Source organism: Colius striatus, chromosome 11 (genome assembly GCF_028858725.1).
Source record: "Colius striatus isolate bColStr4 chromosome 11, bColStr4.1.hap1, whole genome shotgun sequence".
Taxonomy (NCBI): domain Eukaryota; kingdom Metazoa; phylum Chordata; class Aves; order Coliiformes; family Coliidae; genus Colius; species Colius striatus.
The window spans coordinates 18,718,373-18,744,537 of NC_084769.1; the positions used below are offsets into that span (position 1 = coordinate 18,718,373).

General features: G+C 38.3%; 1 protein-coding gene across 4 annotated transcripts in view; it reads right to left on the reverse strand.

The window, feature by feature from the left end:
* The window catches only part of RBMS1 (RNA binding motif single stranded interacting protein 1), a 148,563-nt gene that overhangs the window by 56,096 nt on the left and 66,302 nt on the right, over window positions 1-26,165 (reverse strand). For all 4 annotated transcript variants that reach the window (XM_062004677.1, XM_062004676.1, XM_062004678.1 and 1 more), the window contains exon 2: window positions 11,295-11,470. In XM_062004677.1, the coding sequence (XP_061860661.1) occupies window positions 11,295-11,470 (176 nt within the window). The remainder of the gene's footprint in view (window positions 1-11,294; window positions 11,471-26,165) is intronic.

Below are 26,165 nucleotides of genomic sequence, written 5' to 3' on the forward strand. Positions count from 1 at the left end.
CTGCTCTAATTATCTTTTTTTTTACTCTCATGAGATAATCTAACAACGTTCCCATACAATCCATATCAATCCACCATATAGACTGTCATCTTTGAAAGTAGAATTACTGCTGCTCACCTTTCAGCTACAAGACCGGAAGAGTTCAACCAAGTTCCTATCTCCTCTGATTAAGTGAGATGTTTGGACTCAGGTGAGCTCAGGTTGAAGGCTCTATCTTGAGAGTACACACAGTATTGCTTATCAATTAATTTTAACTAACAATTTAAAGGGCAACATCTTTGATAGAAACGACCAAAAGAATCACCACAAATGAAGCACAAGTCCCACACTCCAATATTGATTTACACCAATACATGGAATGTTTTGTGTATTCGTCATCGTTTCAAAAAGTGCAATTTATAGGTTAAATGGACCCTAAAGAGGAAAAAAATAGTCCTTTTTGTTTATCAAAAAAAGAACGAGACATTAAAAAAACCCCAAATTCTCTTTCTTACCTTATCTCCTCAAGAACATTTGAACAACTTAGGCCTTTCCATGATGTACTGAAACCTGCTTGCTTTTTGCACCTTACCAATTCTACCCAATTCAGTTGTCCAAAACAGTGAGCTTGTGCTCCCTAGATGAGTAGTTCAATCTCAGTTCAAGTGTTAGACGAGAAATAGTTGATTAGTGACAGTCAAGCCTGTCACTAGAGAGGGCCTGCTCTTTTCAGAATATTTAGTGACATTTTCAAGACTGCATAATTCAGACTAAGTCTCCTAGACTTCAAAGAGAGTTAACAAATAACTTAACTGAATAAGTAATAAAATGGGTGGAAAAAACTTCAGAATTTCTCACGGAACAAAGTAACATGCAATTCACTGGAAAGAACAGAAGACTAAAACAGAATATTGTGTATTTTTATAATGTCATAGCTCTGAATACTTGGAAGATGTTAAAAAACAATTGATCCTAATTTCCATAATAAAACATACAGTCATGCCTTGGTACGATGATGGACTTTTTTCAGCAGTCCTGATTAGTGGTCTTTCACTTCTAATACCATACCTCTGTGCGGCAACATCGAAGTCTTGTAAGCTGCCACGGAGAAAAAGGAACATGGAGCATCACTTTCCTTCTCAGTATTTGAGATTTTTTTTAACTACAGCAAATAGACTTCTGGTGATAAATAAAAAAAGTCTTAACAATTAAGTTGAGACAAAGCCCACCACAAAAAAAAGAGAAAAAGCAGCTTCAAGTGTGGGAGATGTAGTGAGTTGAACACAGTACCTCTGGAGACAAAAATAAAAACACAGATGATTTACAAACACTCCTTTTCAGATCACAGTACTACAAATAGAGATGCAGAGAAATATATACACAATTGCTACTTCAGTTCCACTGGATAGATATCCCACCATGCTGATACCCTCAGGCCTTGCAGTGAAAGAGTCTCTCTTCTTTGCCAAACCTCTTCTCCAGAATTCCATCAAGACATTCAGACTTAAAACAGGGAAGATTTCTGCCTTGGGTACTGCAGAGCTACAGGTTGAAAGAGGAAGGGGGAAAAAGAAAGAAAAAGCAAAAACCCACAAACACACAAACTGAATGCGAAAAAAAAAAAATTTCTCTGTCTCTATGCAATTACATACGTGAAAATCTCAGCCTTCACTATCAAATTTTAAGTCCATGCTGTGGAGTACTAAGTGGTTTTAAACTCTAATACTGGCAACGAGAGCTGTGGGCTTTGGCAGGTGCTCCCTGATTTCCAGGATTAGGTCTTTGTGAGCTCACTGCAAACAAGCAGGAATCGAGACTGCCATCATCTACGAGATATAGGTAAGAATTTATGTTTAATACCATGTTTTGTAACACAACAGTTCCTTGGAGATTTTACATACAGGCTAAACAAAATTAGGTACTGAACTCTGTTAGTCTCCAGGCTCCAAAAGCTCTTCAGTTAGCTTTTCAGTAGAGTCCTTGAAAACAGAAATAACTACACTTGGCTCTTTTTCTGGGTGTTTAGATCATTTTATTTCTGATCTTTAAGGTTTGAAAATAAAATATTTGAGATTTCTTTAGTACTTGTACTAACCTGTATGAAGAATTTTCTTCTCATCCTGGTTTTAAATATTCTATTAAAGTAACACTTATTTCACCACTGCACTCAGGCATTGAGGCCTTCGTTAATACATCACAATAATTGCTGATATTTTGACAGAGTTGTGAAAACTTGTTAGAGACTATATTTAAGCCTAACAGCAGTATCAGGATTTGAAATATTGATGATGTGTGAGGCCTAAGTCTACAATGTTCTCCTAGGCAAAAATACTGGCCCATACTTTTTTAAACACAGAATATAGAATTCCACAACTGCACAAAATAAAGGAAACAAAAATTTTAAAAGGACATGCATTTTGGACTAACGTATTTTAATTAATATGGCCAAAGTGTTCAATCAGTTAAATGTAATTATGAATATTTTTTAAAATTAAGTGAAGTTACATACATTTATCTGGGTGCACTTCTCTTGCAGCAACAAAGCAACAGATTACTAGTTTTTCCTCTTTGGGAAAACAAGAGTTTAAAGTAAGAAAGACAAGAAATTATTATGGAAGAGGCAGGATTAGAGCACAAATCAGAACATATTTCTTCCACTGAAATTGATTCTGTTAATGATTAACTCAACTCTTACAAGTTATTCAAGTGGAATATTTGTACTATAGCAGTGTCAAAACAGACTCCAAATCAAAGTCTTTTCTTGTTTTCAACAGTGTTTTTTGCTCTATGCCCATGTATCATAACATGATCAACAATCGAATTAAAATTTTGCTTTTTTTCCCCAGGTACTGCACATTTATCTGCAAAGATTAGATATTTAAATGAAGAAACATTAATTCTTCTCTCAGTAGAAGTAATTTAATTTTCTATGAGATTGGTCCAACTCTTGAGTATAGCACTGCTCAAACTGAAATGAGGCAGCTGATGTTTTTTTAACATCAAAAGAGGATAGAATTTTAGAAGTTGTGGGAAAGAGGACCAAGGCTTATCATTTAGAAGAGCTTTTTAAGGACGAGCACTGATTTTCTCCCTGTTTCCTCAATTAAAAGTTTCATTGGAAGCAGCAGGATCTGAATTAAATTGTTTACCTATATTTGCTACCGCTTTCACTCTGCAGATAAAATATGCATTTTTATTATCTGGGTTGCATTAAATTTGGGGTGTGAGTTTCTCAACCGTAAATGCAGCTTGGCAATAATATGGGGGGGGAAAAAAAAGGCTGAACAATTATCAAAAACCTGACTGGTCTTTTAATGTGTCAACATCATTTTTTCATTTCAAAGAGTTAGCATTTCAGAAACCACAGCTAAGCAGAACTAACCTTCAGCAAACAAAGTCAAGACTCCACGAGATTTCTACAAGTTGCGTAAAACCACGTGAGATATTAGACACTAGATATAACAATCTGCTTCAAAATACCGATCCTGCTTTCTACATTGAATGGTATCCTGAGAAAAAGGGCAAGCATACTGGGGCAGGAATCAACTTGGGCTCTAATCTGATTCAATTCTGAACTGGTTTCTGAATGAGATGATTGCTTAAGCAGTCTCTAACAGAAGTGACAGTGTTTGTCATCATGGAACCCACTAAAAAGGCTGACTAGTGTTAACACTTTCAGTTGTCCACCAAAATTAAACAATCGTTCCTGTATTACTGGTATTGATGAATAACTATGCTGCTATCACCTCCCATCTAAGTAGGGCCCCTGCCATCAGGGAAGCTTGGGACTGAGACTCTGATCAAAGGCATTCCATTAGCTGCCACAGATCTTTTTTTTTTTCCCTGTGGCTCTGCAATACAGAACAAGGGCTGCATCTTCATACAACAAATACCTACAGACTTGCAAACACTCATGGACTTTACAGGCCCCACCCTACCAAATCAGTGTTTTGTTTTCCAAAAAGATATATTAGATGGTGGTAACTTTTACCAGTCTGTGTTCCTAGTACTTCTTTTAACAAGCAGCTGTGTCTGAAACATTCCTTCCACCCTCCTCTCCCCCCTCGCCCCCACTTCCTAAAGGAAATTCCATGGGATCACCCTCCTCTGGCCTCACATTGCAACAAAGCTCTCATCTCCCAGGGGAGATAAGAGTTTGTGCAATCACTGGGTCCCTGCATCTGTGACCACAACTCAGACACTAAGTTCCCTGGTGCATTTGTTATCAAGATTGCTTGTTTTCAGAGGATGTGCTGAGGAAAACTGCCAATTACTGTTAGGCTAAATGAAATACTGAGTTAATCACAAAATGGAATGAGAAAATTAAAACTATATTTGTTTTAAACTGAAGGCATCTCAAGAGACTATCTGCATCCAGAGGACAGGACTCCAGAAGAGAACAGTTTTTACTTTTTTATCAATTAGTTTCAAAAAAATACATGTTTCCCTAACAACATTCTACAAGGTATTATGTAAATAAAATATAATAATAATATCCTGGAACTCCTCAGAGAAGACTTCACCACGGATTTCATTTGATCATGAATGTAAAGCTCTCTGATTTTATTTATTTTATTTCTGTCTAAATAAAGTGCAAATATTGAGAAGACAGTCTTCCTTTACAACACAACTGCTGAAAGCAGTTGCTAAAAAATAAAGGAAATTACTAATGAAATGAAGCATCACATCTTCAGACCAATCCCTATTCCCATGGAAATGCCCTGTAACAGACTGTGGAAGTCAAGCCCTAACAAAAAGGAGCAATTTAGTGTCCATGTCAGGCCTACATCTCCCCAGCCCATCTGGCAAGAGACACATATAAAAATGCATACTATTTCTTCTCAGCTGTAGAAATGATAGTTACTTTTGACAGTAGTCTCTTAAAAGATCATCAGCTGAGACAGAAGCTAGCACAGCCAGTTTACACACCATACTGGCATGCAACTCCTCCTCTAGCAGTCTGTCCTATCTGAGAAACTGGGTGCATCAGCTGAACAGAAATGAGATTATCTAAATCCTGGTACTGAGATTAATGTGGGTGTTTCTCTGCAGTGCTGTACTATGTTCCGTACCAGCATCTGGTATGGTATTACAGGTATTACAATCAGGTATTACATCCAGGGAACACACCTTCATCATTCTTGCTGTTATGTTTGCTCTGAAGAGCAAAACTGGATTAAAAAGTGCAGTTAAGAGAAATCTACTGCAAATAAAACAAAAGTCAAAGCATGTCACCATCCTTGAAAAAAGGAATAAAGAAAAAGACACTTGTACCATACAGCGGAGAGTTGAATATTACAAGTCACATACTGCTTAACTGCTAAAGAATCTATCTCCTCCAAAAAACAAATGACATTCTGTAAACCTGGTGTTATTTACTCAGAGATATCTGCAATAATTTTAAAATGCATATATAAACCTCTAAAAGAACTAATTTGTAGAGGACTTATTTTCATTCCCAAAAAGTAAGAAGAGCAGAGAGGCTCCTGCTGCAATATAATCAGTATTAATACTGATCTCCAAGAGAACAGTTTCAAAGACACTGATGTATCACACTTAATTACATTACATGAAATCATATTCTGCATAATTATAAATGCAATATTTTACCACAGCTTTCACCAAGAAAGAAAAATGCAAGAAAAATGGAAAATACAGGAGAAAGGAATGAAGATAAAACACATTTTAAAGAATGGAGAAATCTTTCATTCCACTTTACCTTACCCTCTATCTATCTAAGGAGGTAGTATCCCTGTGCTACAAACATTTCCTTAGACTGAACTAAGCAGCAGTGACCTGCCCAGATCACTATCCCAAAAAGTTAATTGCAAAAGACAGTCAGACTATTTCCTGAATGTAGATATGTCCTTTTTCCAAGGAAATATACTGAGTAAAATTAGCAGATTTTCTTAACTGACCACTGCAATGACAACTCCCTGCTACACCAAATGTTTGAGCTTAGTTCACCACTTCCCAGTCCTCAGCGTTTTTGAAGATGGGAAATGGCAGCACAGGGAGAGGTCACAACTATACAGCAAGCAAAGAACACAGAAACATTAATACGCTAACAGCTGTCACATGACTTAATGAAAATATGTGTTTTTATTAAGAGCAGGGAATTGAAACAACTTCTGAGTGCTGGTGCCTCAAAACAGGGAAATATTAGAGTATGCAACTATTTTAAAAAAAATACAAATTCCCATGCTGTGGAAACAAAGTTGTATAGCATGTCTGGCTTAAATGTTTCAAAACAACCATTAGTCTGCTATTCATTTTAGCTGTGTCTGAGTTGATGATGCTGATTATTTAGGAAAGAACCTTTAATATACTCTCTCAACAAGATAGGTGATTTGCCAATGCACGTAATCAAAGGTAGCCACTACAAGGTTCTGGTTTTTGTGTTCAACCATCCTGGTGCAGAACAAAGGTCTGTCATGGTAATTATATAACTAATTTTCTTACTTTAAACCAGCTGCTTTTTTAATTGTAATCTCATTAAAAACTTGCATTATAATCATACAGTGATAACTTAAAGGGGCAAGGTCTAAGTGAAACTGTCCAGACCAAAAACAGATTTCAAAAATATCTATAATAGACTACAAGGAGCTCACTGAAAGCAGCACGGTATGAGCACACAGCCAGAGGGTGGGCTGGCATGATGGCCGAACTGAATAGGGGATACCTGGATTATGCCTCAAAGCTTGAAAGCTCACTCTGGGAATAGGGATTGTCATGAGGATGAGGGGTCTGATGCAACATCCTCATTTAATAATGTAAGTGGCACAAAAGGAGGTCTCTGAAGAAATTTGGCATTACAGAGATGACATGCTGCAGGCTACCAAGGACACCATAAGCAAGGTGGCGGAAAGCACAGGGCTTTGGAACCATGTGGCTTGGGCATAAAGGTCAGCAGCAGCAAAGCACAGCACTTGGTGAGAGTCAGGACAGCACCCGGAAAATGTGTCAAAGCAAGTCACAAACTCCTGGCTGAATCTCCTAAGACCCAATCACATAAGTCCCTAATCCCATAAGCAGTCTCAACAACTTCAGTGAATAACTGGAATGGATTTAATCTTGCAATCTTCAGATCTAGACAGTAAATAAGCTACAAGAAATGACTAATAGTCACCGAATAAGAAAGTACAATTAAAGCCTAAATAACATATTCATAAACCAAACACAACTGCTGAAGGAGGCACATTAAGCAAGTACTTATGAGGGAAGACTGCAATATGAGGGAAGACTGTTCAGCTTGGAGAGAGGAGACAGAGAGAGGACTTCATTAATACTTACAAGTCTTTGAAAGGTGGATGTCAAGGAAATGGGGCAACACTTTTTTCTGTTGTGTCAGTGACAGGACAAGGGGTAATGGGCATAAGACAGAACACAAAAAGTTTCACTTAAACTTAAAGAAAAACTTCTTTCCTGTTCAGGTGAGGGAGCCCTGGCACAGGCTGCCCAGGGAGGGTGTGGAGTCTCCTCTGGAGCTTTTCACAACCCACCTGGACACATTCCCGTGCGACCTGATCTAGGCGGGCCTGCTTTAGCAGGGTGCTGGGACTAGATGATCTTTAGAGGTCTCTTCCAACCCTGACCATTCTGTGACTGATAGTCATGCTGGGGAAAGGAGTACAATTAAACATGGCGAAGGCTACCACTGCTTCAACAACCCTGTAAAAAACAGCTCCTTATGGTAGAAGTTTGCTCAGTACAACAGATGTCATGCAAGACACTATGTGGTTTGTGAAAAGAACCTGCACAGTAGAATCATGCAGCTTCCTGTAGGCTTCCCTGAACTGTGCTCATCGTCTCCTTATTCCAATTTCTCCTTTTCCCTGCTCTTCTTAGGTTTAGTTGACCACTTCTGTCTAGCCTCCCACGGAAATGATAGTATCTGTGGGGCATTGCATCAATTGCTTTGCCTACCCTTAAATACCTGTTAGAAAGCCCTTATGGCCAGAATTGACTCACACAGTGTCCCCCTGACACTCTGGGATCTGGTTCTGGATTGGCTGTAAGGACAGGTTGCGACAAACATAATACCTACCTTATTCTGTCCCACACTTCTGCCTCTGGCACAAAGGAGATGAAGAAATCTGTTTTCCCAGTGCAGAACTGGAGTAGCAGGCTCAAGTTTGAATGAACTATTTAGAAACATAGCAGCTTCATTTCCCGCACAAAAGCCAATATTATTGTCTGAAATTAGCTGTACTCCCAGGTAAGCTTCACAACAAAACTGTGACGTACTCTTTTCATCTCAGACTAGAGGATAAGGATTTACTTAATAGAAAATCAGAAAGAACCTAGCAGATGAAAGTGGAGAGCAGATTTGTAGAGCCACACACTGGCAAATTGCACTCTTGCCAAGAAAGTACTTTTCCACAAAACTGGTGAACATTTGCTGTGTTCGCAAACACTGCACAGCTGTGCTACACCAGGAAAGCAAGTCCACCACTTCTATAACATGATAAAAGGTTTCTCTAGTGATTCACCAAAAATAATTAATCAAAATAAAAACATGGCCAAAATTAGTACTGCTAGCTGTTGTAAGCATGAACTAATGCAAACATATTGACTAAAGGAAATAAAAATCACTGTATAAGCAAATCCCCACATAAGAACTCTGTATATCTGCTTTATATTCTGATGGATTATATTGAAAGCAATATTTCTCTACAATAACCATCACTGAAAATAACTTTTCGGTACCGCATATATGATACAAGTTCATGACGATAAGAGGGAAAAGTCTGTGCAGATGGGATATTTCTGGCATTTGTAGTGACAATGATGTATTTCAACTATTATTTCCTCAACCCACAGGTGTTTTTCAGTCTTGTCTGACAACAGTGAGAAGTTATAAAACAAAAGCCAGCGACCTTTTTCTGTACAGTCACTGAAAACTGCTTATTGGCAGCTAGCAAGATCATTTCTACAATATGCAAAGCATCCTTTCTGTTCATTCTTAGCATCAAGCACACCAACAGACTCCCGAGATCCACTTTATATGGGGAAAAGGAGCTAAAATTACTCTAAAGCTTCCCATTAAAATCTTAAGACACTTGGAAAGAGCAAATGAAAATATTTTGGAGACCTGGAGTAAATGGCACTTCTTCATTGACTTCTATGCTTCCCATGATTTTCTTCTCCATTTATTTTGTATTGCTTCAGCCTATACAATGAACATGGCAGGTTCACTTTCAAAAATATCTTGCTTTCTATGTTCTAGAAGTTTAGGCAGATTTGTAGGGAGAAAACATATTGCATCTGAAACCTTCCATAGCCTATGTAAGTGAATTATTGAGCTTCTATGAACAAGAAGAGAATGCTGTCATTTCTGTCTTACTGCAGCATCAAGTTAGTTGCTAAGAGGCTATGTTGGCAGAGAAGCCTAAGGCTCTTAATAGGTTTCCCAGATTTTTGAAAGATGTTCCAAGCCTAAAATTTCTGGACATCTCACTTGGATCCTCAGCAGAAATGGAGAGTTTTGAGACAGGGCCTCCCTTCCTCTCAAGTAAGATGTTTAGGAGAAAAATATCTCATAGGAAGAAACACCACAGTCTTCCAAGTCTGCAAAGTGACGTCATAAATTATTTAGTAACTGGATGGCTGCAGTTCTTGCCTTTCCTGTACTTGCAAAAGTCATGCTGTTTCAACCACAATTATACATTGAAAAGCAACATGAAAATTGGAATATTTGGCTGAGAGGAGGACAACCAGTTATAGCAAAGTATTGAACATGTTTTTTTCTAGGATGTTCATGCATCGATGACACCTAAAATTGTGCAAACCAAAATATCTTCAGAAAGAGATTAAGGAGCTATAGTAACCACTGCACAAATAGTAGTTACTGGGTGGCTCCAGTGCAAAATAACCTCACAACTCTGTCCTAACATAACACAGAACACTGGCCAAGGTTTCACCATTCAAAAGATCAAAATTGGAAGGGAAAATCCCCTTCTATACAACCTGCATTTGCAACTAAAATTCAAGTGACAAGAGATCATTGTTGCATGGGAAGCTGTAAAAATGTTTAATTTAATCAATGAATCTTTTCACAGACTGATGATCTGCTCTGTTTTCTTTAAAACACATGAATTTCACTTGTTGTTGGGAAAATGACCAAATGGATTTTTTTTTTCACCAAAGACCCAAGAACAACTTGGTTTTATTATGGTACTAAGGTGACTAATTCGTGACTACTACCCTGAAAATCAAAGTTTTGGCTAAAAAAGAAAAAATTAAAATTCTTCTCTATAAGTTGGGTATCAGAATTTTTTTGCAATATTAAAAGGTGCCTCATAGGCACCTAGGATCCAAGACTTAAAGGTTTTCTTAGTTATTTTAATAACTTGTGTTGTGATCTTAAGCATGTGTTTCTGTATATTCCTAGTTACTTATCTGCTAAATTGAACATAAAATTATTTTGAGAATCTCAGGCAGTATAGTGTTTTCTTACAGTCAATATTGAAAATTTAGCTATGTACTTTTGATTTCAAAAGAATCCATAGAATATACTATGAATTTTGTAAGTATTGAGTATTTAAAAAATTCAGTAAAACATTTAAGAAAGGTGATTTTACAAAGTGTGTAAACAATATAACTGCACAGTCTCTTGGCATCTGACTCATTTGAAAGCAACTAAAAGTCATGAGCTGCTTTAAATGTTAAGAAACAAAGCGAGAAATTCACACAAGCAAAAAAAACCCCCAAAACCTCACGTTAACAACAGTGCATAAAACCCTTCTGCTAAGCCAAGACTACCTGGAACTCCAGTAGCCAGAGAGGATTCTTATGCAGATCAACTACTTCTACTCAGAAATATAATTGTACAGTAATGTACAACCAACATAAATTACTCTGAAACTAGGGTAAGCATTCAAATGCACACTGTAATTTACAGTGATGAAGAATAATTACTTGAGCAGCTTGTATCAACAAATTATCTTAGTAGTGAAAAGAGCAGACCCTCTGTCATAGGCTCTTTATAGCAAGTTTCACATTCAGGCATTCATTTTAATTTTTCTATGGTGCCAACAGTATCAGGCAGCAGTATGGGTGAGCATAGTTTTTACTAAAGCAATGAGTTGCATCTGTTCAACACTATCTTTCAACTTTCTCTGCTCCTCAAAAGTGACAAACATTATTTTCTTTCTGATTGCCAGGGAAGTTGAAACTTGCCTTTGTATTACAGCAAGAGGACTTTTATTTGCCATTCTGGTTTTCTTCCCTCATAATCCAAACGCTCATTTTGTATACTTACTATAAGCTTTTAAGGTGTGACTTTATAATTTGTATTTAAGGATAATACTTACGGTTGGCATAATTTTACCAGGTCCTGATCAGTGGTGTTTGGAGGCAGTGCTCTGATGTAAAGGTTTGTTTTACTTAATTGATCCCATCCTGAGTTGCTGCTGCTACTACTGTTGTTATTACTGCTGGTGGTGCTGGGACTAGGAGGAGCCATTGGGTGGGCTGGCACAATGGACTGCTGCAAAGGAAAACGCATGTTAGAGTAAACGACAGATAGTAATCACAGAATGCACATTAGCTCAGTCTACAGCAGCCTGGTTATCATTTGGAATGCTGTGTTAAATCTGTGTGTAATTGCTCATGTATTTTAACTGCACCTGCTTTCACACTATGTTTGGGATAGGATTCATGGGCACATTCTAACGTACCCAACCATTATCTGAAGCACAAACAACGCTTGACACAGGCTCAAATTATATACAACTTCTGCTGAATATTACTCACAGGATTTTATTCCTATTCATTGTGACATCTGTTGTGAAAATGAAATAAGAGAGATTGTTTCTCTAGGTTCCAGCAGGTATAAGCTAAGTTTACATCAGTATGACTACTTCACTGATCATAAATGAATTATTGTGGCAGACATGAAGACCATGCTATTTCCTTAATATATCCAGAAATATAAAAGTAATTAGAAGCCTTTTTGTATCTCTTCTGGCTTTTAGGAATTCATACAATACTGCTATTGGTTATTTCAAGATAGAGAGGGATCACAGTTTAAGGATCAGACTTTGTGTGCCTTGGCAGAACTTTCATACTGCCATACTTTCATTCTTCAGCATACGTGGATAATTTCAAGAGTGTCAAGAAAAGGATTCTGAATAATGGCAAAAAAATCTCAAGTTTCATAAAGGAGATAAGCACAGAAGCACTCCTGCTTAGTCCTCAAGGTATCTAATGCTATTGTTCTTAAAATCAGAACTAACGGAATGTAAAAATGTCCTATAGAAAATCTACAACAGAACAGCTTTAATAATTTGCATTAACGGCAGGACACGGTACGGAAAGTATTATGAACAGGTTTGTGGTGTTGTAAGTAAAAACATAGTTTAACAGAGATACTAGAAAACTGAAGTTGCCAGTAAGAGTCTTGTGACCACAAGATTTTCCCTGACTAAAAGAACTGGCTACATGGGGCCCCTTTCCTGAAAAAGGCTGAGCCTCCACAGCTTGAGAAGCTCATAGCTAAGAACCTCCCCGTGAACAGCAGAGGAAGAGCACAGTGGGGGGTGGGGGAGGGAAGCAGAACATAAAGTAAGATGTCAGTGCAAACTCACTTGCACCCGCCTCAGTGTTACACACTTCTTTGGACTAGAACAAACACTTGTGTAGCCACAGCCCAAATACAAAAAATTATCTTCCCTGATCTGCTTCACCACATGTGGTTTTGTGCTAAGCAAGAACTTTGGCTGTCACAAGGAAAGGAACAGGAATGTGTAGGCAGAGTTTACCTCAAATTTACAGCATTCATGAAACTACAGCCTTAATACATAAGAAAAATAAAACTATTTTGGAGATAACCTCAGGAAATTGGAATGAAATCGTGAGTAGGAGAAAAGTACAAAGGCATGCTTTAGATCAGATACTTCATGTTTCTTGTGTTTCCCTAGGAAGGTTTTGAAATATTCCAATTTGGCATATCGCAAAGTTTATTATGCAGCAACAACAGCCTGAAACAGAGAACTGCAACACTCAGCATAAAATCAACATTGATATGTAGAAATGTTCTTGTTGCCTAATTTAATTGAACTGAAAATTATCACAGAGAAAAAACATATTCCTGATCATTTAACGTTTCAAAATGGAATATCAGTATTTCATTGCCACAGGGTTGGAGGCTTTTTTGTTTATTGGTTTTTAAATCAAGATTTTTAGAAACTTCAAATCTCTTCCAAAAGATTTATACTCGGAGTTGAAGTGCTGATCTAGAATTTCTTCCAGGCATGATTTAAAATGGGAAAAAGATTAAACCCTCCCTCCAAATTTGTAATGGAAACATTGACGGATTTTAAGTATAGCAGCACAAGTCGGGCTGTCAGACCGTTCTGGTTCCAGTAACGCCAGGCAATTATTTTTAGGGTTACAAGCAATGCAGAATGACAGAGCAACTACTTTCAAAACATTTTCACAACAAACTGAACAAACTTAATCTGGCATGGTGCTATTCTTTTCTTCAAAAAGCCTTCATCAGAGTTCTCAAAATGGACATAGTGATCAAACATATAACTGCTCTATTCAAGCATTCGTTTCGAAACGTGTACTTCCCTCACACATGCACGTACAGCTGCCATACAATTCAACACACACATACTGTCTTCTTAATTGGTTATTACTATTGGAGACCAAGAACTTCTATTCTGTTTTTCGATATCTTTCATTTTGCTTTTACTTCTTACAACATTCTTCCCTTCAGGCAGGAGAAGAAAATGCGTGTGTGGTTCAAATATGATGACAATGTAAATGTGATTACAGTTGTCTTCATCAGTTTACAGACAGGAGGTTTTTCACTGCTCTCACAGCAACTCATACCTTTACCAGTCTTAAAGGCTTTACAGAACACAGATGGTGGGCAGCTCTCAAACCCTGCAACCCAGTGACATAGATAATCACTAAATAGACAGTGACATCTTAAAGTCATACAACTTAAACACATTTTTAACATTAGGACTAAATTTTAAAATCTGAATCACTCTTTCCATCTGTTCCTCATCAATGGCTACTTGTAAAAACTAAATTATAGACGTCCCTCTTTTGTTCCAAGGGCCTCTTCTTTTCTAGTTGCTGCAAAAGGCTCGGCAGTGGTGCAGAGCCTCGCTGCTGTAGCTGCGCTGGCAGAGCCTCCTACGCTGACAGGACATGCCAAGTGAAGAGTTTTTCTGATGGCGTAGTTGCATCACCTCCCCAAACGACATAAGCTAAGCCGATAAAAGTTCTCTTCTGCCAGTACAGCTGCATCCACACCTGGGGTTTTGCCAATGTATCGATGTCAGTGAGGATGTATGACTTTTTTCCACACCCCTGGCTGATACAGCGCTTGCTGGCAAGACATTCTGCAGCAGAGACCTGGCCAAAGTTTGGGGTTATTTGTTTAGAAACAGCTTTCACAAACATTAAGTAAAGGCTCTTTAATAAAACTTGAAAGCAATTCTGAAAAATTTTGTTCTGCAAACTGTAGTCTCTGCTGCAAATTTGTAAGAGTTTATCATACGGACTTCACAACAGTTTGCAATAATGTAGCATGCATAAAAAACATTTTTTTCTTTTTAACCTTTGCATCTTAAATTAAAACACTGAACACAAATAGAAGAGGAATAAATCTACGTAACAGATCATTATTTCTTGTGACAATATTCCTGTACACAAGAAATAGCATTTTTACACTGGTTTGCCAATTCCTCCTTAGTCTTCTCTCCCAAAAGGTAATTAGTGATCCTTCCTTCTACACAGCATTTTTCTTCCTGTTATTTTCAACAAACAGCTAGGCAAGAAAGGCCAGTGACAGAATAATCATCCCATATGCCATATGATGACCCCAGCCCATTCTGGAGCAGCTGTGAGGGGCTCCCAACACCTTCGTCTGATCTCAGAGGGACCTTCCCTGCAGCCCTCACAAGGCAAGCCACAGCAGTGGGAAAACCACAGGTACTCATTGGCAAAAGGAAAAGCTTAGTGATGTAATAGTCCCTGTGGAATGCCCCAAAACAAGCAAAACCACCTGTCTGTGTTTTCTTCTCAATATAAAATCCAAACAGGAATAATTACAAGTACCGAAGAACAACTTCGGAGAATAGACTTGTCTTTATATGAACCATTCCCATCTTTCTTATGACCAATTCTATACTCAAGGACTGGAAATGAGTCAGAACAGGATTTTGCCTGCTGAAGAGGAGAAGAATCTCTTCACCATCAAGAGGAAAAACAAAAAAACCAACCAAAAACAAAACCCCCACAAACCACACAAAAAAGACACTCAACCAAAACAAAATGGAACATGCCTGAGAAATTCCTTTGACCTAGGAGTTGTGAGATATGGATCCTTACTGCCTTCAGATTACAAAAGTACAAGGAAACTAACAAGCAAAAGATAAACTTGGATAACAACTGCCCCAAACCAGAACATGATTAGTATGGTAGTAATCCATTTAAGTCTCTAACTTTGTGTTCTGAGAGCATGTCTGGGAAGTTACATAACATCACAGCATTAAATAATGAGTTCCTTTGCTTAAATTCCCGATAGGAAAAGTATCGTGACTTTCAAAACCAGTGTTTGTTCTCATACATCTGTTCAAACCATGAATTACAGCATATGTTAACTATCTGATTTAGCCTGAATGGCTATCTGGATCATTTCATAGTTTCAAATTCTTTGCTTAGCTTTCTTCAGGTGATAAAGCTTTAAGTAACTGCTCATCCTGCCCGACTTTGTCTAACCTCCCTGATTTCACTAAGTAACATTTTGAAACAGCATCGTCAGTAACTGGCATTGATACAAAAATTGCCATATCTTTTTGTAGATGCGTGCAACAGTGGTTAAAAGTACAAAATTACATGAATCTGGAAAATTTCTCAATGAAATTTGTGGTTGATTTATTTATTGAAGTACCAATCTACTTAACACAAAACCTTACATGAAAGAAAATGCTCAGGAAAATAAAAGATGCCACATGTGATGCATATCTTCGAAAACAGGAGGTTGTTTAGAATAAAGTCACATCCCAAACAGAAGGAACTACAAATGCTTAACAGAAATGATTGTTCATTGACGAAGACAGTTGCTTTAACACCTTCACTTAGATAAGGAAACATTAATCACTTGGTCTAAGCCTGCAAACCGATGGCTGCAGTGGAGGTGCCATTTTGAGTATCCTGCACTATTCTATTTCATGGTTTCCATCATCATGTCTGAAATGTTATGGCAAGCACAACTGAATTTCTGGAGGCGTCTCCAAGTCCAATTCTCAGTGGACATGAGTCAACCAGCAGAAACTGAAAGATCTGCCACTGCTGTATTCACATCTCCTGCCTTAGGGTAGGTTCTCTGACTGTTGTTCTTCAGTCTGTCAGCACTTGTCACAGGAAGACTCTGCTCTGCAAGTCAGATGCTTTCTAAGCATTTTCAGGATGATACCACTATAAACTGTAGAGATCACTTCAGAAGCTGGGTTCTCCAGACTCCTGATGAAAATCTCCTCAGGTGGAAAAAAAAAAAAAATCCTAAGGCCGGTCACCTTTTCCTCCTTTAAACCACCAACTTTAACTTCTCTTTGCATGGGTAAAGAGTATGGTCTCACTATGAGAGAGAGTCAACAGAACTATTACAACAAGGACTGGTTTACTGCACAAAGCTGAGACCATGGATATTGTGTCTCATGATCATATAGAGCTGTTTGCACACTTAGGATCCAAGCTTACTCCATATTCCTTCAGAAAGTGAAGATGGGTGTTGGTGTTCCAGTCACATGGAACAGAAAAAACTAGGCACTGAGATGAGGCAGGACCCCGTGGGTGGAAGCTGGCATCAAACAGAGACTCTCCCTGTTATGAAATATCACAGACAGCCTAGGAACACCAGGAGATCCAGCCTTGGGTTTCTCCCAAAAAACTCTCTAAACCTTCCAAATCTTGGCATGGAAGAACTATGCCCAAAATACTACAGCTGGCATTATGATAATGATGGACTCCAATAAACAGGTTGAAAATAAAGTACTTTAAAAAAAACACACTGAACAGGAGGAAAAAGAAAAATCCTTACTTTAACTTTATTCCTTAACACATGAGTTCTATGAGGAGCTTGGCAAGATAAAAATAGAGGGTTATGCCCTTTTTCTTGACTGTATATTATTGTCAAGTCCTACGAAAACTATTAAATCCAGAAAAGCAGTCAAGACACTTTTTGAGACATCTAAGAAGCCCCTTCTCTAAATATAAAAATGCAGGAGCAAGTAGGTATTTTTCTCAGCTTCCTTTTTAAAAAAATCTTCATAGATCATTGACAGCATGTGACCGTGAAGATCATTGCTCTATCAGCAATGAAATACAACAAAGTCTAGCATAAACCCTTAGTTACAGCTTAGATGCTCCTAACAATTTCAACATTAGACTGATTATAACCCAAGCTCTCTCCCCATTGACAGCTATTTTGCTTCCTTTTGCTCAGACAGGTGAGAGGACAAACCATACTTGACAGTAACATAGCAGGACTAAACTTGTTCTCATCAGAGACCAACAATTACTAGTAACAAAGTATACAGTAGTAAACCATTCCAGCTTGTTACAAAATGCCACATTCCTCTTTTTTACAGGAAATGGAACCAATATTATCTACATGATACATATGAAAGCTTAATGCATCAGTAATCCTCTGCTAGTAATGCAACAAAGCTCCAAATCTATGTATTTCCTTTTATGGAAGACATTTCAAAAAGTAGAAGTGTTATGCTGGCCACACAGAAGTATATGACAAAATCCATACTGATGTTACTGAACAGTTATTTTCTTCAATAATAAGGTTGGTTTCCATTCCCTAACTTGGAGATGGCAGGAGAGATTGAAACAACAGAGCGATCAATGGACGCAGGAAGCTCCTCCTGGTTCAGGTAGCTCTTCTAAAGGCTCTGCGACATAGAAACTCACCTACTCCATTGAGTTTTTCCCAGGGATTTTTATGTGCTTCATGGTCTGACTCCAGTACTCCAGAGACAAAGAAAAGGTGCTGGATACACAAAACTAGCAACAGCACAAAAGGTATCACAAAGGAGAAAAACTCGAGTGCTGAACTGGCCAATGTCCTGTTCCCATGTAGATGCTATCAATCCTTTTCCCTTCTACTTGCTCTCATGAATCAGAGCATTCTCTTCCTTCTCAGTTTTCTAACTGGATTCCCTCTGAACTAATGTACTGTTACCATGTCTGAGCCATGCCAGAATTCGAGACACATTTAAAGCAAAATATTTTTTTGTTTCTGAAAATTGAACAGGCTGCAGCATTCCAACAGCTAGTCTGTGTTAGAAGAACATAAAAAGAAAGTTAAGATGCTCAAGTACCCAAAGAGAGAGAGCTTGGTACTAAGATCTACTGGACAAAAAAGCATGTACATGTTTTTGTGGTTAGCCCTCCATTGAGCAATAGACACAGAAGAATTCACTGCCAACTTCCTTCTTGACTCTAGTAAATATGCAGAACTATTTCCTCCAGTGAAACCAGGCAAGCCTTTTTTACTCAGAATCCAGAGAGAAAATGGTACTGAATCCCTAGACTATGTTAAAGTTTGTGTTCCTGCCTGAGGATTCAGATTACAATTAGAAGAAAACACATCCATTTTCAGAGAGGCTTTACTCATATACTGATGGGCTTACATAAGCCTCTGAAAGGTAGCAAGTCCAGCACACGACACTGAACACAAATAATAAAAATAAGTCCTCCGTTATGTTACACATCTGTTGGTATGCATTAATAGCAGGCTACAAAAATCTTACTGTTCTCCACAACAGCAAACATCCAAGGTATCATTGGTAGGAAAAATGCTTCAACTGAAACAGCAGTTAACTTTGAAACTCTTATGTCTTTCAGTAGATGAGACTAGACCAGAGTTGATCACATTAGACCTGGCACATAACATATAGCTCATAAGAACTTCAATGGCTGCCCAGAAGACAGTACTTAAAGACTCCAAGTCAAAAATGACTCAGTAAGTTTTACATCTCAGGCTGTGTGATAAGGGCTACACAGTGGCATGGACCATGTTTCCAGTGTAGTCCATGAAACACCAGCAATAAGCACATGCAAGGTTTCCTAGGGCATTGAAGGCTGCAGCTATGAGGTTTAAGAGGAAAAGTGCAGAAATGTATTATTTACATATACCACTATGACTAATTTGGTATCCATAGCATTAAGAGAATCAGAGATCCCTAAAGCAGATGGTCACAGTGGTCCTTTCTCACTCTATATAGGACTCTGCTTAAGTATTTACTGAAATAGAAAAGTCCTACTCATTAGCACTATTTAAAAGCTCTTCAGGTTATGAGAAATCAAAGAAAAAACCCCAAACCCAGAAGCATTCAGGCAATTGTTCTACTTCATGAAAGTTTTCAATTTCCCAAAACGTTAAAAAAACCCATCCAGTCAAAGGACAGCTAGCACATACAGAATTCCCATAAATAATTTCACTTCTCTCTCAGCCATCAAATGTCTTGCAATTATTTTATTTTTTCAGCACTCAGCCCAACTTCAATACCTGGAAACATTTGGTACCAGCTTAGTGCATAGGTAGAAGCAGTAAATATCTAAGAGATCTTGTCTGAGAGTTCTGACGCTGTCTCATGTGATATTTTCATCAGCAAAATAAGGAAATATTGCCTACATCAGCAGTTCCCTTTCTAAGGCACTCTGTAGCAGAAAGTGACGTATGGACTGGAGCAGAAGCTAGTAAACTCATTAGCTTCTCAGCATGCACTGTCATGGGAGGGGAGGAAGCAGAGCAAAAGACAGACTGAAAGGAATTCTCAATCCTACTGCTTCGTCCTCCTACCCAGTCCTCAAACTCAGGGTGCTTCTGAACCTTTTAGCTTTTAAGCACTGCTTAGTAAATAAAGTTATCCTAAAGAAAACCAAATATCAGAAGGTGCACTAATACCTCAAAGCAGAAAACAATTGCTTTCATTAGGATAATACAAAGTTCCTAAGAAAGAAAAAATTAACACAATTAATCAGACATAATAAAAAATGCAAAGGAAAAATGACTTTTTTTTTCTTATTCATGGAATGTGGAAACAAGTGCAAAGATCTGAAAATGATTCTATGATTCTCTTACTGCTATTATAGTGTAATGGGACCAAAAGCAGCACCACCAGGTGAGACTTAAATGAGAGACTTGGGTTTATTCTGCATGTTTTTTGGCTCCCTTATAAGAAAGTAAGATAATCACTTCTCTAAATCAATCCTGCAAAACTAAGATCTTGCAGTGAGACTTTCCTGCCTCACACAAGGCGGTTACTACTGTTCAAGCAACAGACTTGTATTAGAAGAACGCACATCTACAGCTCAGCTGCTATTTTGTTCACCTTTTATCATTAGCCGTTGTGAACTTTTACCTCCAGTGCCAACAAATGGGGCAACAGACAATATGCAATGTGATCAAACATATTTTTATGGGCACAGGTAATTATTTTTGTTTCATGAAGCAGTAAATACGCAGCATTCATGAGGCCATCCTCATTTCTTAACAATTAAGGATGTTATTCATCATTGTATTTTGGTGGTTAGCCAGCTAAGTCTATCTCATACAGCTGCTGTTGATTAGTCCAAGAATCCTGTTAAAAAATAGCACAGTAGAGACACATCAATACCTTGGTTATTCAGAGAACTGCTTGAATATCTGTATTACAAAGACCAGCAGTGCAGTTAAAGAGTATGTTTGGCCAATCTTGAGTTCTTTTAAATAACAGAGAAGGAAATGGGTTTTTTTGAAAAGACAAAAACATTGCAGACAAGTTTCTAAAGCAGTATTTACTTTTGGATTGACAATTAGACAGGATTTCAGATAAGCTCTTGCAAGTATTGTCTCTTACTTAGGAGGTATCATAGCTTTCATGAAACACATGGGAGAACTATGTAGGTTTTTTTTGTTTCAGATTTTTAAAAAACATTTTTATAGTGTTTCGGGGCAGGGAGGGGAGTATTATATTCCAAATTCTTGTGGGGTTTTTTTACCCCCTGAAAATTGCAATTTCATCATTCTGCTCATCTGGCTACTCTATCCAACCACCCTCCATAGGCAGCAATTATAGGATAGAAATGGCACTGCATTGAAGATGCATGTCAAAAGAAGCATCTGCTTTTTTGGCAAACTGCACACTGTTGGTGGCAATGGAATTATTGCTATACCGTTTGTCACAGGGTTAGACCACAGATGGCTCTTTTGGCTGACATGGGATCCACTATGTCATTTTCTGTTTATCCAAGTTAAAAAATAAATTGAAGAACTTGTGCCCGACCATTTATGAGGGAGTCAATTCCTCACAAAATCCCTTTGTCTAAAATTGCTGGTTCCTTATGGCTGTACACTACAGTCAGCACAGCAGCAGCATTGTTACTGTGCATCTCTCCTATTTTAAATAAGAGAGCATCAAGGCCATCTTTCTGTTATGCCAGTATTTAACAAGCAGCCCAGTGCAATATACCCCAGCCTAGTCCTGCTTCTCCCACTGCATCCTTTGACAACATAGATGGGACAGTGCAGGCAGTTGACTCTGGCCTTTCCTTCTACATTCCTAAATCTTAATCTTCCTCTGACCGACTACGCCCACTTCACTGCAGACAGCATCTCCAGCTGGAGGAAAGGTGGCACAACAGGAAAAAAACCACAAATCTGTTTCAATATTCTATCCTTCCTACTCAAGTTTCAAAATGTTTTTCCTCTTCTGATTGTCCACTGTGTTTCTGCATTTCCAGGCCTAACTACTGTAGAGGTATCATCAAAGAACAAGGCAGTGTACATCTACTGCACAAGTACAACACAAGGCCCAGTTGGTTGCTCAGCAGCTTGTTATGTTCCTACACCAAGTTGCAGTTAAACCAACGTCAGTGAGAACAGCGGCATCTTACATCACTTTCCATGGGAATGAATGACTTCTTCAGGAAAACATACTCCAAGCATCACCACCTTTCTAGTTACTCCACTGCAAGTATTTCCATGGTCCTTTATAGTATTTGCCATAGAAGTGAGGTCAGCATGATTTGTGCTGGGCTGTAATTTCCTTCCATCTTTTTGTTTACTTCTGAAATTTCAAAAAGTGCTCTTGTGGTTCTTATATTCTGCAATATGATAAAATGCAGCAGATAATTCGTTATAGTCAACATACTGGAAGAGGACATATACAGCATTGCTAGTAAAGTAAGTCTCAGGCCTAACTAGGAAAGCACATACCTAATTTAAAGAAACACTAAAAATGCAGATTAAATACAACTTCAGGATTTCATACCCCAGTGCCTTCTATACATTGCAGTCATATAAAAGGGAAGTGTAAGATATTTTTACAATTATTTCAGGACAGGCTGAAGTGACTATCAAGTAAATTTCAGCAGAAATGGAACTAGCAGTTTGTGTTAAACTTGTCATGTTATTTTGACATCCAAGGGGTCCACAGTTGACACCAGGTTGTTAGAAGCATCATTATGTATATACACATGCACATACACACACACAGAGACACGTATATATGGTCTGACACTGAAGCTGCAATTCTTTATGGCAGGATGACCACAGAGTCACAGAATAGTCAGGGCTGGAAGGGACCTCTAGAGATCATCCAGCCCAATCCCTTAAGCAGGTTAACCCAGATCAGGTTGCACAGGCACATGACCAGGTGAACTTTGAAAACCTCCAGGAGACTCCACAACCTTCCTGGGCTGCCTGTTCCAATGCTCCATCAGCTTCACAGTAAAGAAGTTTCTTCTCATGTTCAAGTAGAACTTTCTGTATTACAGCTTGTGCTTGTTACCCCTTGTCCTGTCACTGGGCACTACAGAAAAATGACTGGTCCCTTCCTCTAAACACTTGTCCTCTAAATATTTATAACTGTTGATAAGGTCCTCCCTCAGTCATCTTTTCTCAAGGGTAAATCGCCCCAGCTCTCTCAGTCTTTCCTCCTAAGAGACACTTCAGTCCCCTAATCATCTTGGTAGCCCTTCACTGGACTCTCTTCAGAAGTTCTCTATCACTCTTGAACTGGGGAACCCAGAAACACATCTCTGTAAATCTGCCCCCATGGCAAAAACACCAAACTGAAAAGAAGCAGCCAAGTATTATTAAATTAGCGATGCAGACATATGTAGAACAAGAGCAACATCAGTAGAAACTTTAAAATGACCAGACTCATTACATAAGAAGTTGTCAGTCTTCTGCACTTGCACACACATCAACCTAGTTCCACTCTCACTCGGTGGTTCTGCATTAATTTACATAAGCTGAAAAACTGTCCAAGAGCTTTATATATTTTTTACATTGTATAAAACTGACAGATCAGAAGACACAAGTGTATAAATGTTGGCAAAACATTTCAACATAGGGCTTTCTTTATACAGTACCAAGGAAAACATTTGCTTGGTCTGCATGCCACAACACGTATACCAATTTTCTTTGGACTTTAACAAGATCGTGTGTAGCACGTACGAGACTGCAAATGAAATTCCCAAAGTCTTCTCAATGACTCTCGAGACTATGGCTTCCTAAAATAGAATGTAGAATCTCAAATGTCATTAGAAAATTAACTAGTGTTGAACTTAATTATTCTTAAATGTTTGCCTCTCGTGTTGTTTCCCATTCAGGAGAGGAGCATTGCAAACCCCACACAGATCTCAATGCAGGCGCCTGGCTGCACTGCCCGCAGTGTGGGTGTGACACAGCACTAGTGCTTATGAAAGACTGTTGTTAATGCAACTGTATCCATGCAGTTACGTGCATGCTGACAACTCCAGGACACACAAGCTGTTGGTCGTATTCTCATGGAAGGCAATGGATACCATACAAAGTTTTAAGTATGCTTTATAACCAGAAAAAGTGATTTAAAACAAGAGCTAAGAAAGACTTGACATTACTATCAAGAATAACTGCTTTAAATTTTGGGGGCCAGTGGATACTAGTCAACTTTTGACATTTCTTAGAGATGACCTTGCACTACTACACAGTCATACTAAAGCCCACCTTATCCAACCTTTTTGGCTAAATGTTCGCTATAGTATATTCAGCGTAAGTGGCATAAAAAGTCCATTTTCTACAGATGTATGACATAATGCACAGTTAGACACAGAATACCCTCTGCTCCCTAGGAAAAAAGAAGGGAGTGGTCTGTTGTGCCCAGAATGATTTGCACAACTTTCTCCTATGCAGCACATGGAGATTTACCCATGCACAGGCACCACAGAGCAAATTACAAGCATTTTAACATGACAAAAGCAGATATGTTTAAATTCTGGGAAAGACGGGAACAAGAACAGTTCATCTGGCCAATGAACAGTCAGACACATGCCAAACAACACTTATCCTGTGGCTGCTATTACTACAGAAAATGCTGCTAAGATGCTACAGACAACTAAAGATGGTCCCAGCTGATCAAGACACAGTAGCAGCAGAAAACATAGCCTGACAAGCAGTAGAAATTATAAATATTTCTCTGATTTGTTACCACCATCCTGCCCTTTTACCCTTAAAAAGTGTGTGTGTGAGTATACAAACTTAAAGCGGTTACCTCTACATTCTTTTAGATTTGTGTATCCCATCTACTCAAACCTTGAATTAAAATACAGGTTGTTTGAACACTGAGGACTAAGGCAGTATCATGCAATTTCTACTTTATATTTCCACAAGCTTTTATGACCCGCTTTCTTGAAACTATGTGCTATGACTTGACAAGGAAAACACTGACATTTGGATAAGTTTCACTTGGAAAAGACAAGAAAGTAATATTTTTTGCCCCTATGCTTCTCCAAATTCCTAACAACTGTAGCTTGATTTTGCTTCCTAGAAGTTAGAGGCAAGCATTTTCTTTCCAGTTCTGGTCAGTCTGCCGTTTGCACTTCACAGCAGTCAGTGATTGTGCCCTCCAACATCTTTCTCTCTCCAGCTAGACAGTTTTTATGCAAAAGCATAGAAAATGAGCATTTAGTTTGTTTCTTTAAGGATAGTTTAAGATGTTACAGTAATACCCATACTACAGTAATATTTGTTTTATTGCCAGCATATTTAATGTAGAGATCACTTTTCCAGCACCATTTGAGGAACTGGGGATCTGGATACTCCAGAACACAATGTTTAGCATACTACAAATACTATTTAATCCCATTCAACTTGATCAAGCAAAGGCTTGTTAACATTTTCTCAGCATCAATCTCAACAGATCCAGGCTTCTTCTAGCAAAACCATTTTGTTGTCTGAGGAAAGACAATTAAAGCAGCACCACTACCTCCATGGTCCAGAGAAGTTGACTTTAGAAGTTTCTTTAAAACACAAAGCTGCTGAGCACCAATTTAAGATGATCTATGGATGAACTCTTTTGAATTTTAAGCTATAACAAATAGGAGCATAACATATTTAATTTAAAAGTAGAAGTTACGGAATCTAAACAATGAGGAAATCTAATCCTCACTATGCAAAGTTATTAAAAATGTACATATTTTGCTAAATGCAAGTGATCAAGGGTGCACAAATGAAGAGTCCCTTCCATAAAAGCAACTCACCACAATACTGTGAGCACAACAAATGTGAGGACTTGACGAAACATGGCAAGGAGTTTGCTAAAATCAGCACAGCAAAATCCAGCACATGAGCCTGCCTTCATAAAAAATAGTTTGTTTCTCTTTAGAAATATGGAAATCAATATTCCTTTGATAGGATGAAATTCTCAAAGTAGGTATGATTAAAACTGAAGATTTGTTCATAAAAAACTAGGACAAGATTTCAAAGGGTAAGTAAATTCTTGGTGAAGCTCCCCAGCAGGCATTTAGCTGCACATGAGGGATTACTTGTCTGTACTGACCTTTGATGATCTGAACATGGCATCAGGTCAACTAAGAACAGTGCAGAAAGTTGAAATCTTTCAAACATTATTGACAGGATATTTTAGCATGAAAAGTCAGCTCCTGATAAGTTGCGAGGTAGAAACCACACTTTGAGAGACTTAGGATGTACAGATAGGGAAAAGGACTGTATAAGGAAGTCAAAGAGTGTTATCACTGGTGGTGAGATCTGCTGGCCTGATAAGCTGGCTTTGGTGCAGAACCAAATAAAGAACAAAGATGACTTTGCCAGCCCTGTTGTCAGCTCAGCTTTCAAGCCAACCTTTCCTTTGGTTTGACTGAGAAGACCTATATGCAAACAA